The 13,323-nt window shown below is 42.1% G+C and overlaps 1 protein-coding gene across 1 annotated transcript in view; it reads right to left on the bottom strand.

The window, feature by feature from the left end:
• Nucleotides 1-592: 592 nt before the first annotated feature.
• The window catches only part of PUDP (pseudouridine 5'-phosphatase), a 154,604-nt gene continuing 141,873 nt past the window's right edge, over nucleotides 593-13,323 (bottom strand). The window contains exon 4 of the mRNA XM_032790061.2: nucleotides 593-2,390. Coding sequence (XP_032645952.1) covers nucleotides 2,214-2,390 — 177 coding nt within the window. The 3' untranslated portion in view covers nucleotides 593-2,213. The remainder of the gene's footprint in view (nucleotides 2,391-13,323) is intronic.

The following is a 13,323-nucleotide window of genomic DNA, read 5'->3' as shown; positions in this document are numbered from 1 at the left end:
AATAACATTTCTGTTATCTTGAACGGCAACAGAAGAGGTAGAATTTACATTACTTTAGTTGGACTGTAGATACAATATAAATATTCACTAGAACTTCAACACAGGGTTATACAAAATTATATGCAAAATAGTATTACAGGAATATTCGCCCACCTGCACTTTCAGATCCTTGGATGAAAGGCATTGCAGATAAAAAACTATTACTATATTGTGCCTGACAATATTTTTCTGATACCATCCAATTAATAATCTACTGATTGTTTGGAATAGGATATTCTTAATTTTTAAGGTATTTAAATAGTGTACTCAGAGATACAGACTGTTTTAAATTTGCTTTCAAAAAGTGTAAACAAATTTGGATTTGTTTTTCTTAGTAGAAAACTACAATTAAAACAAAATCCATGTAATATCTTTAAGAATTTTAGTGAGTCTTCCAAAGTTCATTTATGTTTTGCCTTTTATTAAAAACAAATACAAACTAAAACTGAGTTGAAGAAATATTAGAAAAAATATTTCACCTCTGAGTTCTTGTTTGAGTTACATTCTGTTATCTTAACAGTCCACTTATTTAAAAAATGAACAAACAGCACTCTAATCATTCAACCATTTAATTTTTTTCCACATGCATATTAGAAAGAAACGTCTGATATTATTCACTGAAATATAATACTGAAGAACCTGTTTCTTATCTTCAACATTTTTTACATTCATTATTTTCATGGAAGAAGTTTTACTGTGATTATGAGAGTACTTCAGGACTTTCCACAGCTAAAAGGTTTTTTTTTTTTTCAAATTTAGAATGCAATCATTATCTCCATACAAGAGTTAAGGTCTTTTAAATTAGTGTTTCCCAATCCAGGGGCTGGGGCAAAGTAGTACAGGGAAGTCAAGACACAGAGGAGAAGAGCAGTAGGGGGAACAAGAATTTTAACAATCCTGGATATGTTCCACCGTACAAATTATACACCACTACCCCAATATAACACAACCTGATATAACACGAATTCGGATATAATGCGTAAAGTGGCACTACAGGGGGCGGGGCTGCACACTCCGGTGGATCAAAGCAAGTTCAATATAACGTGGTTTCACCTATAACACAGTAAGATTTTTTGGCTCCCAAGGATAGCTTTATATCAAGGTGTACTTATTTGTATGTTTGTTTATGGTAGCACTCACAATGGCCTTTATACTTTCCAAAAAGAAAATACAGTCACTTTCCTGAACAGCTCACAATCTAAAGATAGACAGAAATGGACCCGGCTTAGCAGTAATGAATATAACGTATAGGGTGGCAAAGATGGTGCTTAGCAAAATAAGATTGAGCTACAAAACAAACATAAATATTACTTTTGGTATTAAATCAGCAGAATTCTCTGTAATAATGTAAAGAGTCTTCAGAAGGACTTAACTCCGGAGATGATAGGGGGCCTTCTGAAGGCTCATGAAGGCTAAAGGGGGAAGCATGAAAGAATGTAAAAACACAGAAAGGTTTATATGAGAAGCTGAAAATGGACAGACAAGGCTGGCATCATTGGGGGAGCAAAATTAATGGGGAAGAGGCTATGTGAAATGAGGGGGGGGATAGGTAGGGAGTAGTAGACTTACAGAGGCTTACATCGAGCTCAGTTGAGCTGCAAGTGCATATGGCCATAGGAAGCTGACAGTGGGTTCCCCCTCCACCCCATTCCAGAAAGAGGAAGTCACAAAACAAGAGAACAAAAAAGAACAACATGAAAGTAAAATGCAAAAACAAAAAATCCAACCAGAAGATAAGAACAGGAAAGACAAAGGGATAGGTGGCGGCAACTATGCCGCACGATGGTATAAGGGGACAACAGCCTATCCGTAACAGGGAAAATGTTGAGAACCTTTGTTCTAAGAAGTCTGTTATTCAAGCAAACCAGAGCAAAAACTTCCATATGTTTGAAGCCGATTGTCTCTGCAGTTTTGTAAATACACTGAGTGTACATGACATTATGCAGATGACAAGACTAGTAGAGGTGAAGGACAGGCAAGAAGAAATATTCCTTCCACTTAGCAGTGAAGAAGACAAACCAAGAGTATCCAGTGAAATTTAAAAGTAAATCATGAAAGACTTCATTGTTTTATTTTGGAAAGAAAAATGAAAAATAGGTCATTTTTTACTCTAAATTTTCATTCCCTACCCCCCAATCTCCATAAAAAAAGAACATGTTGAAATATATTAGTCCTTAGTCATATGGTGGTAAACCAAACAGTTCTGGTTCAAAGTCCTCCATAGATTTCAGCACTAGATTTGCTTCCTTTGTAAGATCTTGATTCAAATTTTCATCTGGAATCATAACCACTTGCATCCCAGCTGCCAATGCTGCTTGCACTCCAAGTGGAGAATCTTCAAACACAAGACACTGAAAAACAAGAAAATAAAGACATAAAGGTTAAAATGTTGTAATTACTTGTATTATCACAAGAAAGGATGGCACATTATATACAGGATCACATGCAAAGTCACTTTCTTGAGTTGAGTAAATGAAGTATCTATAGGGCCTGATTGTGCACTACAGAAGTCAGTGAAAGTTTTCTAATTGGTATCAATGAATGCCAATTGATCCCATAATGTTGAAGAACAGCTGGTCATAATGTAAATGGTTTTCAGTGCAGTTTAGTAATGTATTCTAGAGAACTGGTGGAAAACTTAACATTTTCTACCCCACAAAGCATCTGGCAGCAACTGACATGCATATTGTCAATACAATAAATACAGTAGAACCTGAGAGTTAGGAATACCAGAATTACGAACTAACCAGTCAACCACACACCTTATTTCGAAGCGGAAGTACGCAATCAGGAAGCAACAACAAAAAAAACCAAATCAACCAACCAAACAAAAAAGCAAATACAGTATAGTATTGTGTTAAATGTAAACTACTAAAAAAAATAAAGGGAAAGGTAAGGAAACTGTTACTGTGCTTGTTTCATTTAAATTAAGATGGTTAAAAGCAACATTTGTCTTCTGCATAGCTAAGTTTCAAAGCTGTATTAAGTTAATGTTCATTTGTAAACTTTTGAAAGAACCATAACATTTTGTTTAGAGTTATGAACATTTTAGAGTTACGAACAACCTCCACTCCCAAGCTGTTTGTAATTTTGAGGTTCTCCTGTAGCTATACTGCATTCTCTTAAACAAAAACAAACACCACAAACTTAAATAACTCCTCCCCTTCCCTGGTATTTATGAAGTTTAATGAGAAGAAAACTGTCAGCACAGCTTGTCTGGATACCTGTGAGCTCTCTTAGGTTCAAGAACTGTTGCAGTTTTTGGCCTATATTACTGCTTATAACAAACTGTAAACATGTGATATTCAAAATGCATGAGCCACTTAATACCTTTTCAGATGTGTTTTGTACTTAAAACAAGTGTTTTTTCCCCATGGTTTCCAGTTTTTGGATAGCTGGGCTCCATTCAGAATATAGCAAACAATTTAGTAACAACAAATGAATGCATGGCTCAGGAACTTAAATGCTGTGTCTTCTGCTTAATGGATATCTCAATCAGAGACATAATGAAATGAAAAACATTAATTGAGGTCTGATACATAAAGCCACACCACATGAAATAATTTGTATCAATGAATGTCCATATCTGTGGTTCCAAAAGAATTTTGTTAGTTTGTTCTGTATTTAAACCTGAAACTCAACGCGTCATATCCTGACCCCATTGAAGTCAATGGTAAAACTCTCACTGATTTCAGTGAAGCCAGGGTTTCATCATATATTTGTAGCAATAATTTATCTGAATAAGCAGTATTAGTAAACAAGACAGTTAAGACTATTTGAAAGCTTTAGAAAACCATTAGGAGCACATATTAATATATGTGCATATCTTGTGCATCTAGAAAGGTTATTTGCATGTATCTGTTTATTGCTCAGCAGAGATGTTCTAAATTGGTATTATAATCTCTATTTTAATGCAGAAAGGTTTTAGATGGGAGGAGAGGTCACTCAATTTGTACAGTAACTGTGGTTCTTCGAGATGTGTTCCCCATGAGTATTCCACTTCAATTATGAATGTGGCTCTTGACCCTTTGATCAGAGATTTTCTGTTAGCAGCGTCTGTTTGGCAAGCATGTGTGTTCTATGCCTCTTCAGGCTGGATACCAAGGCTATATAGGAGTATGTGGGTGAACCACTCTCAGCTCCTTCTCCACCCAAACAACCCCCAAGGAGCAATCCGAAGCAGAGAAGGAGGAGGGCAGCTAGTGGAGCATCCACAGGACACACATCTTGAAGAACTGCAGTTATGGCAGAAGGTGAATAACCACTTCTTTTTTGACTAGTATTCTTATGGCTGCTCCACTTCATGTGATTTCGAGCAGTATCCCTAGAATTCAAAAATGCAGAACCAAGAGCCGCATCAGACTTGACATCATGGATCAGGGCGCAATGTTTCAAAAAACAGACAGTTACCTGTTCTATAACTGGTATTCTTTGGGAGGTGTTGCTCATGTCCATTCCATATTAGGTGTGTGTGCTCGCCACATGCACCAGTGATGGAAGTTTTTCCCTCAGTGGTATCCAAAGGGGACCGGCTCTGGCACCCCCTGGAGTGGCACATGCATGTCGCAGTATAAGGGGCGCTTCCAGCCCCCTTCACCCTCAGTTCCTTCTTGCTGGAAACTCCAACAGTGGGGAAGGAGGGCAGGTCATGGAATGGACATGAGCAACACATCTCGAACAACACCAGTTACGGAAAAGGTAATGGTCTTTTCTTCTTTGAGTGCCTGCTCATGAGCATTCCATATTAAGTGACTCCCAAGCAGTACCAACGGAGGTGGGTAGAAGTTCATGGGCATATAGATTGCAGCACAGCACAGCACATCATTTCTGGCATGCTGAGTGATGGCATAATGCGCTGTGAATGTGTGAACCAAAGACCATGTCACGGCTCTGCAAATGTCCTGGATGGGAATGTATGTCAGGAAGGCCACCGAGAACACCTGAGTTCTGGTCAAATGGGCCCTCACGATCGGTGGTGGTGGGACCTTTGCCAACTGGTAACAGGTCTGGATGCATCCTTCAAGTTGAGGGGGGCATACCAGTCTCTGGGATCCAGGGAGGGGATGATGGAGGCCAGGTAGACCATGCAGAATGTCAACTTCTTAAGGTATTTGTTGAGGTTTCGCAGGTCCAGGATGGGTCTTAGACTGTCTTTGGGATTAGAAAGTACTGGGAATAGAACCCCTTGTTCCTGCACTCACGAGGAACTTCCGCCAACGCTCCCAGCTGCAGCAGGCCCTTTACCTCCTGTGCGAGGAGACTTTCATGAGAAGGGTCCCTGAAGAGGGACAGGAAAGAGTGGTGGGGGGGGGGTAGAAAGAAACTGGAGGGTATAACCCTGTGCACTGTGCTGAGGACTCAATGTTCTGACGTTATAATAGTCCATGCAGAGAGAAATAAAGAAAGGCGATTGGAAAAGCATAGGGAAGAAGGATCCAGGGTACAATCTGGTAGGTCATCCTTGGGCACATCCTCAAAATGCGCACTTGCCACCTTGCCTGTTGCAGGTGGAGTTTGACTGGGCGGAGGGCTGAGGTTGGTGGCCTTGATGCCACTTGTAGCCTTTGCTCTTTTTATGAGCAGGCTCCGGCCTAGGTTGGCTCCCTTGGCCCTGGGGTAGTTGTGATTCAAAGCATTTATGGGCTGGACCCGGGACGTAGAGCACTAGAGTTTTTAATGTGGTGCAGGAGTCCTTCAACCCGTGCAACTTTGTGTCTGTCTGTGCAGCAAACTGCTTCTGGCTGTCGAAGGGGAGCTCCTGTATGGATTGCTGGACCTCAATCGACAAGTTGGGGGGAGTCAACCAGCATGCCCTCCGCATGGAGATGGCTGACACCATAGCAGGAGCTGCAGAATCTACTGCATCTGAGGCTGCCTGAATGGCTGCTCTGGCTGCAGCCCTGCCCTCCTTCCAGACCACTGAGAACTTCTTGCTGATGTCCTTGTGAAATCTATCCTCGAACCTGGCCATGGCCTGCCACATATTGAAGTCATAGCATCCAAGGAGAGCTTGGTGATTGGCGACTCTCAACTGGAAGCTGGAGAAAGAATAAACTTTCCCAAACGGATCTAGCCTCTTGGAGTTTTTATTCTTGGGGGTTGCTCCCAGCTGTCCTTGTCTTTGTCATTTGTTAATGGCTACAACTACCAGGGAGATTGAGGCTGTGTGGGTGTCTAAGTATTCATGACCTTTCACCGGCACATAGTACTTTCACTCTGCCCTTTTTGAAATAGGGGGCAGGGAGGAGGGGGTACGCCACAAGACATTAATAATTTTAGATACCCTCTAAGACGCTGAACAATGAGTCTGATGATTCCTCCAGCTCCTCAGCATGGATCCCCAAGTTGGAGGTGACGTGTTTCAATAGTTCCTGACACGCCTTAGTGTCATCTTGTGGAACTGGGAAGGGAGGCAGTAATCGCCTCATCAGGAGGCAAGGAGGACGAGGCTGGTACTGTTGGCTCTACTGCCTACAGTGATAGTCCTAGGGGTCCAGGTAGGCCTAAGGGATTCCCCCTCCCAGGATGACTGTAACCAGAGTGGGGCGAGACACCGTGGCTAATGGTTTGTCCACAGTCCCTGTCACTGATCTGGGCACTTGCCCGGGCTGGGTAAAAACCCCAGAGGTTCCAGGGGGACCAGGTGGCAGGCCCTGGAGCCACGGAGCAGTAGGCGGTACTGCTGATGAGGTGGTTACCAATGGTGCCAGGACTTGACCCGCTGACAAAGACTCCTGTCCGGTGCTGGGGTCCAAAGCGGGGAGGTAGGGTTTGCTCTTGGGTGACCATGAGCAGGTAGATGGGCAACTTCGCTCATTACAGTGCCGAGTACTATGGTGTGACTGGGATATCTCTTGTTGCGGTGAATCCCTTCTGCGGGTACCTGGAGACTGATAGTGTTCAGTGGATCGGCCACAGTGGTCTGGTGATCTACGCCTCCTGCTTCCTGATCAGTACCGAGACCTGGAATGGGAGCAGAGAGCCAGGGGGTGCAGCTGGGCTCCATGGTGGGGAGCTGAGAGCCTGGAGGGGCAGTCAGGCTCTCCATGTGGAGGGAGTGGAGAGCTGAGAGCCCAGAGGAAGCTGGGCTCCCGGTGGTAACTATGTGAGGAGCTGAGAGCCCAGGCTCTCAACCCCCCCATATTGCCCCTCTTAAGTTGTTGGAAGCACTCCTGGTGAAGGAAGGAAGGTGGTGTGGACATCAACCACTGCAGGTCAACTGAAGTTTCTAGTGTAGGCATTCCCTGAGTGTGGCCATCACTCACAGGAATAGTCTCTTGGCAGGAGAGGCAACATTTGAAACCTGCTGAGGCAGGAATGCCCTGTCAGGAAAAAAAAAAATAGTTTCCCCGAGGGCAAAGAGAGGATATAAAACATTCCCCTCACTATTTATCTAACTAACTCTAACCATAAAACTATCTTATTATTATAAAAATATTAGAAAGTCAAGGCATGCTCAAGATGGATACACTAGGGCTCCATTTCAGACTGAGGAGGCTGAGAAAGAACTGAGGGCATTTAGCCTGTCCACCCCTCTATAGCCTCAGTATCCAGCATGAGGAGGAACAGGATGCATGCACAGGCCAAACAGACACTGCTAACTGAAAATCTCCAATCAAGGGCTTGAGAGGTGCATGCATACCTGAAGTGGAGCACCCACATGAACACTACTTAAGTCAGGGCTGGCTCTACTGTTTTTGCCGCCCAAAGGAGCGTGCTGAATTGCCGCCACGGATGCCGGGGGTAGTCCGTGTGCTGTTAGAGCGGCACACACCTTTCCACAGCGGCAGCAATTCGGCGGCAGCTTCTGTCTTCAGCCGGAAGACAGAAGCTGCACTGCCGCAGACAGCTGAGCATAGAAGCTGCCGCCGAATTGCCACCGCTGTGGAAACGCGCGTGCTGCCCTAGCAGGACATGGACTGCCCCCACCATCCGTGGCGGCAATTCTGCGCACTGCTTGGGGGCAAAAACACACAGACTGCTGTCCCTCGCCGATTGCTGCCCCAAGCAACTGCTTGGAATGCTGGTGGCTGGAGCTGGCACTGCCCTAAGTAGTATATTGTGGATAGTCTGTGCATAATGTTTGTGCTTTTTCCAAAGTCTTAAATTATGAGAGAAACAAAAACCATTTCAAGGATGAAAGAACTGGCCACATATACAGGAACTAGCCATGTAAAGATATTATATGTACTGGCTGTCAGAACCAAGCTAGAATCAAGATGTTTTCCTTACAGACTTATAATTGTCTCCCTGGTGACTAAGAATCAAGACATATTTTTTGCAAACGTTAAATTATCTCCTTAGTGACTTATTTTCTACCAACTAAACTCTTGGAGAAGGGAAGAGTGCAGACTATCAACACACTGAATACAAACCCACGGTAAGCACTACATACCATTCTCGGGGGGAAGGGGGAAATTAATTAAAGTTCTGAATTATACCTGAACATAGGCAAGTCTGTTTATTTACAATGTACAATTAAGAGGTCTTTGTGTGTTTGTTAAACTTTTCCATAGGGTCTAAATGATAATATATTTGAAAAGACATGCACAGCTATTTGGAAAAAAAACCCAAAATATAACAAAACAAACAAACAAACATGCATACATTCTTACACTGCTAACATTATCTAAGGTTTACAGGTTTGTGTGCAATTTAAGTTCAAGTAAACCTATTTACATACACACACACAAACTTGAAGGAAACAACTACAGGACTACTCAAGTAGTAATCATAATAGGTATTATAGAACATATTACTGAAATAAAGTCTCTGGCAACAATAAAATGATTTTATATTATTTTATATAAAAGGAACCACTAGATAAGATAGGATGGGATTCTAACAAATGCTCGGGAATGGTCTAATTCTGCTTCCCATTCAAGTTAGAGGGAATTTTACTACTGATTCCAACAAGGAGCAGAAATAGGCCAATGGCAGAGTGCTTTTGAAAATCTCATCCATAAAATATTAAAGCGCAGGTCATTTGCTGGTTTTAACTAAAGTAAATGGTGGTTTTTCTGTAACTTGAAGTTTTTAAATCATGATTTGAAAGCGTCAGTAACTCAGCCAGAGGTTTTGGGTCTGTTACAGGAGTGAGTGGGTGAGGTTCTGTGACCTGTGATGAGCAGGAGGTCAGACTAAATGATCACAATGGTCCCTTCTGGCCTGAAAGCCTACACTATGGGGGGAGGGGGAGATCAATCTAAGTTATGCAACAGCAACTACGTGAATAGCTGAAGTCGATGCACTTAGATCTACTTACTGCGATGTGTTCACTGTGGTGTGTCGATGGGAGATGCTCTCCCATTGATTCCCCTTGCGCTTCTCATTGAGGTGGAGTACCAGAGTTGACGCTAGACCGATTGACAGTCGATTTATTGCGTCTATACTAGACACGATAAATTGGCCCCTGCTGGATCGATCACTGGCCGTCGATCCGTCCGGTAGTGTAGACAAGCCCTATGAGTCTATTCCTCTGCAGGAAGAGTACTACCTTCTTATTTACAACACGGATATTTTGAAAGGATTTTCCCTTTTATAGCATTAGGTAAAGTTTTATTATTCCCATGTTGTAGATAATATTTCAAAGTCAAAGCTATAGGTCAGGGATTGGAAACCTTTGGCATGCGGGCCGTCAGGGAAATCTGCTGGCGGGCTGGGATAGTGTTTTACCTGCAGCATCCGCAGGGTCGGCCGATTGCAGCTCCCACTGGCTGCGGTTCATCGTTCCAGGCCAATGGGGGCTGTGGGAAGCAATGTGGGCCGAGGGATGGGCCGAATGCCAAAGGTTGCTGATCCCTGCTATATGTCATTTAACTAAAATTAAAGTCAATATCAGATTTCTGTATTACATTTAAAATTGTATCAAACAGAAAATGACGAAAACCTATATATGGATAAGAAGATTCCAGAATTTTTGATCTATTTATCTACGGCACTCATATGACCACACGCCACAATCTTTAATGTATTTATCCTCAATACTCCTCTGAGGTAGAAAGTTCCATGTAACATCATTTTGTGAATGGGAAAATGACGCACAGAGAGGCTAAGTGATTTTTGCAAGGTAACACAGGGAATCAGTAGCAGAGCAGGGAACGGAACCTAACTTTCTTAAGTCACAGGCTAGCACCCTAATCACTGGTACCCTTCAACAAAATGTGAGCTTTTTGCTAAACCTTAAATGGGTATAAGCTGTCCAATGGTTAAAGCAAAAAAATGAAAAAATGTTAAATTTAAGGATAAAAGTAGTTCAGTACAGTATATTTTAAAGAGATGCAACACATATGAACAGTCTTTGAAAGCATTAAGATGTAAGAAATTTACATCAAATTGACAGTTTGTACTTTGAATTTTCGGATAACTTTATAATGATTTTTTGTTATTTTTATTCATACATAACCAGAACTGTTGACCGTACATCCTTACTTTTTTCTTATATAACCGTAAGAAGGAGGTCATCAGATATACAAGGTCAGAAGAGAGAAGAGATTTGAGGCAGTATAAATAGTGGGTCAGAGTAAGTGTACAAAGTAGCCAACATGTTTAAAAGTAGACACTTAATACACAGGTATCTAAGGCACTTAAATTTCCAAGGTCATTTTCAGAAATGTTGAGCAACTGCAGCTACCATAAAATACAATGAAATTACTGGATTCTGAGCAGTAGATGGCTAGTTTGGTTCCCTGGAAGTTCTGAAAAATAGAAAAAGTCTGTTTCAGGTTCAGTGAAATATTTTGTTCAACCTGAAATGTTTTGATTCCAGGCCTTTTATACGGACTAGATTCACAAAGGAAGAGATGGTAGTTCCTCAATAGCAATTGGGCTGGGGGAGAGAAGGAAAGGAGAGATGAGAGTCTGGTGGGTATGGTACCCGCCTCGCATATGGGAGATCCAAGTCCTCATTCCAATGAATATTTAATTATTTACATAAAGCAGAAAGGATTTGAACAGCAGAGATTGTGAGGGGACACCCTCCCCGTTTCACATGAGAATTGCCAACATCTTGGTGTTAGGATTCTTATCTGGGAACAGGAAGACCTGGTTTCAAGTCTCCTGCTCCAGAGCAGTGATTCAAACCTGGCTTTCCCACATTCCAGGTGAGTGCCTAATCAATGGGCTGAAGTAGTAAGGGGGGGAGTACTCCTCCCCATTTTGTGAATGGTGCCTAAGTCCCTTGTAAATCAAATCTAGCTTGAAAAAAAAATGTAGACAAAACTTTTCAGTGAATTTGTGTGAAATTAATGAATAGCTTCAGGTTAACCAAACTACATTTTTCAATGCATAAACTACTCATGCAAAAAAATTCACCCAGCTCTACTGAGCACTTCTAAAATTTAGGCTGCATTTTTCTGTGTATTCTTAAAAATAACATCAATAAGTCTAGAGAAAATGAAGAGGAGGGATAGATTGCAATGGCAGTGCTAGTACAAGAATTCCCACCTAGCTCTGCCAATGCAGCTTAGCTCTCACCTATAATATCTGTTTCTTAAAGGCCCTTCATAATAGTCACTATCAACTGTCTCAGATTTCCTCCCTGTGTACCCTAGGTGAATTTTCTTATCACACCATCCATTTCCTGGCAACACTAGACAACTAATGCAACTAATGACAATAAGATGGTAACATTAAATTTACTTTTGACCTAACCCATACAGCAGTATTTCCTAAACTTGGGATGTCGCTTGTGTAGGGAAAGCACCTGGTAGGCCGGGTCAGTTTGTTTTCCTGCCCCGTCCATAGCGTCAGCCGATTGCGGCTCCCACTGGCCGTGGTTTGCTGCTCCAGGCCAGTACCTGAGAACTGTTATCATATCCCTCCTCAGTCTTCTCTTCTCCAGACTAAACAAACACAATTTTTTCAATCTTCCCTCATAGGTTATGTTTTCTAAACCTTCAATCATTTTTGTTGCTCTTCTCTGGACTTTTTCTAATTCAACCACATCATTCCCAAAATGTGGCACCCAGAACAGGACACAATACTCCAGCTGAGGCCTACTCAGCGCAGAGTACAGTGGATGAATTACTCCTCGTGTCTTGATTACAACAATCCTGCTAATACATCTCAGAATGATGGTTGCTCTTTTGCAACATATTGTAACGGTTACCGTAAGGAGGGTTACACTGTCCCTTTAAGAGTAGAGGGGGCCAGAAGCCCCTGTTCCAGGCAGTTGGAATGAATAAAGGCCCAAAAAATGTTAATGGAAGACAGGAAGTGGTCCTGGGTAATTAAGAGCTGGATGGGGGAAAACTTGATGACACTGTTCCTTTAAGGGCCCAGCTTCAGGAGCCTTGTAGTGTAGGGTGAGTCACAGCTTGCTTCTCTTCTAGCCAACTGGGAGTAGTTCTCTGGAGGAGGGCAGTATATAGACTGCTTTCTCCCTCAGAACAGGGGAGGCATTGGCAAGAGAAGGAAGCCAGAGCGAGAAGACTGAACTCCAGAGAGAGACAGCTATGAGAAATGAAGAGAAAACTGTGGCAGGGGAAGAGCTCTACGTGAATGGCAGATGATCCAGAGATAAGCATGCATGTTTGTACTGCAGTGATGCACTTTACTGGCAGGACTGTTTGTGGGAACTAAACCAGCCCAAATGGAGGCCCTGAAGAAGGAGGCTGTTGCAAGCAAAACTGGCTCCGAGGGACTGCTCAGCCCTGTTAAAGTTACCAACCAATGAGAATCAATCTTTCTTTAGGAAAATAATTATGTTTTGTATTTGTACTTTTTAGTTCAAACTGATGATTTAAATCAAAGTTTCCTGCTTGCTGATTTAAATAATGATTAAATTTGGAGATTTAAATCACTATGATGTAAATCAGTCCACCTAGGTCAAACAAAACCCTTTTGTCCTACTTTCTTTTTAAAATACTAACCCCATGTCCATCAATATGTCAATAACCATTTGGAATCAGCCAAGGGAAAGTAAAAGATGCTTTCTGTCTTAGAGAGTTGATGAAGCACGACTTAATTAATGACTTCCAGTGGGCAATGGAAGTGCTTTCTAACTTCCGTTAGTCTCCCTTCATATGTTCACTAAATTTTCTTAATTTGTTTTGCATCGCAGTTTGAGGAATAATATTTTCAATCTGTTGATCATTATCATTATGTATAAAGAAATGTCTGGCTAATGTTATGAGGCATGGAACAACTGCTGTCAAAACATGGAGCACAGTCCCGCCTGTGGGTTTGGTTGTTAACAGTATACTTAGTTTGTGGCATACATCCATGTCTCTAAGCTCTCAATGCATTCTGAAAGCAGAAAAAGCACAAATCTGACACACACTG

This window comes from Chelonoidis abingdonii, chromosome 1 (assembly GCF_003597395.2).
Source record: "Chelonoidis abingdonii isolate Lonesome George chromosome 1, CheloAbing_2.0, whole genome shotgun sequence".
Taxonomy (NCBI): Eukaryota; Metazoa; Chordata; order Testudines; family Testudinidae; genus Chelonoidis; species Chelonoidis abingdonii.
Note: the sequence above shows the minus strand (reverse complement) of the source record. Positions and strands in the feature narration are given on the sequence as shown.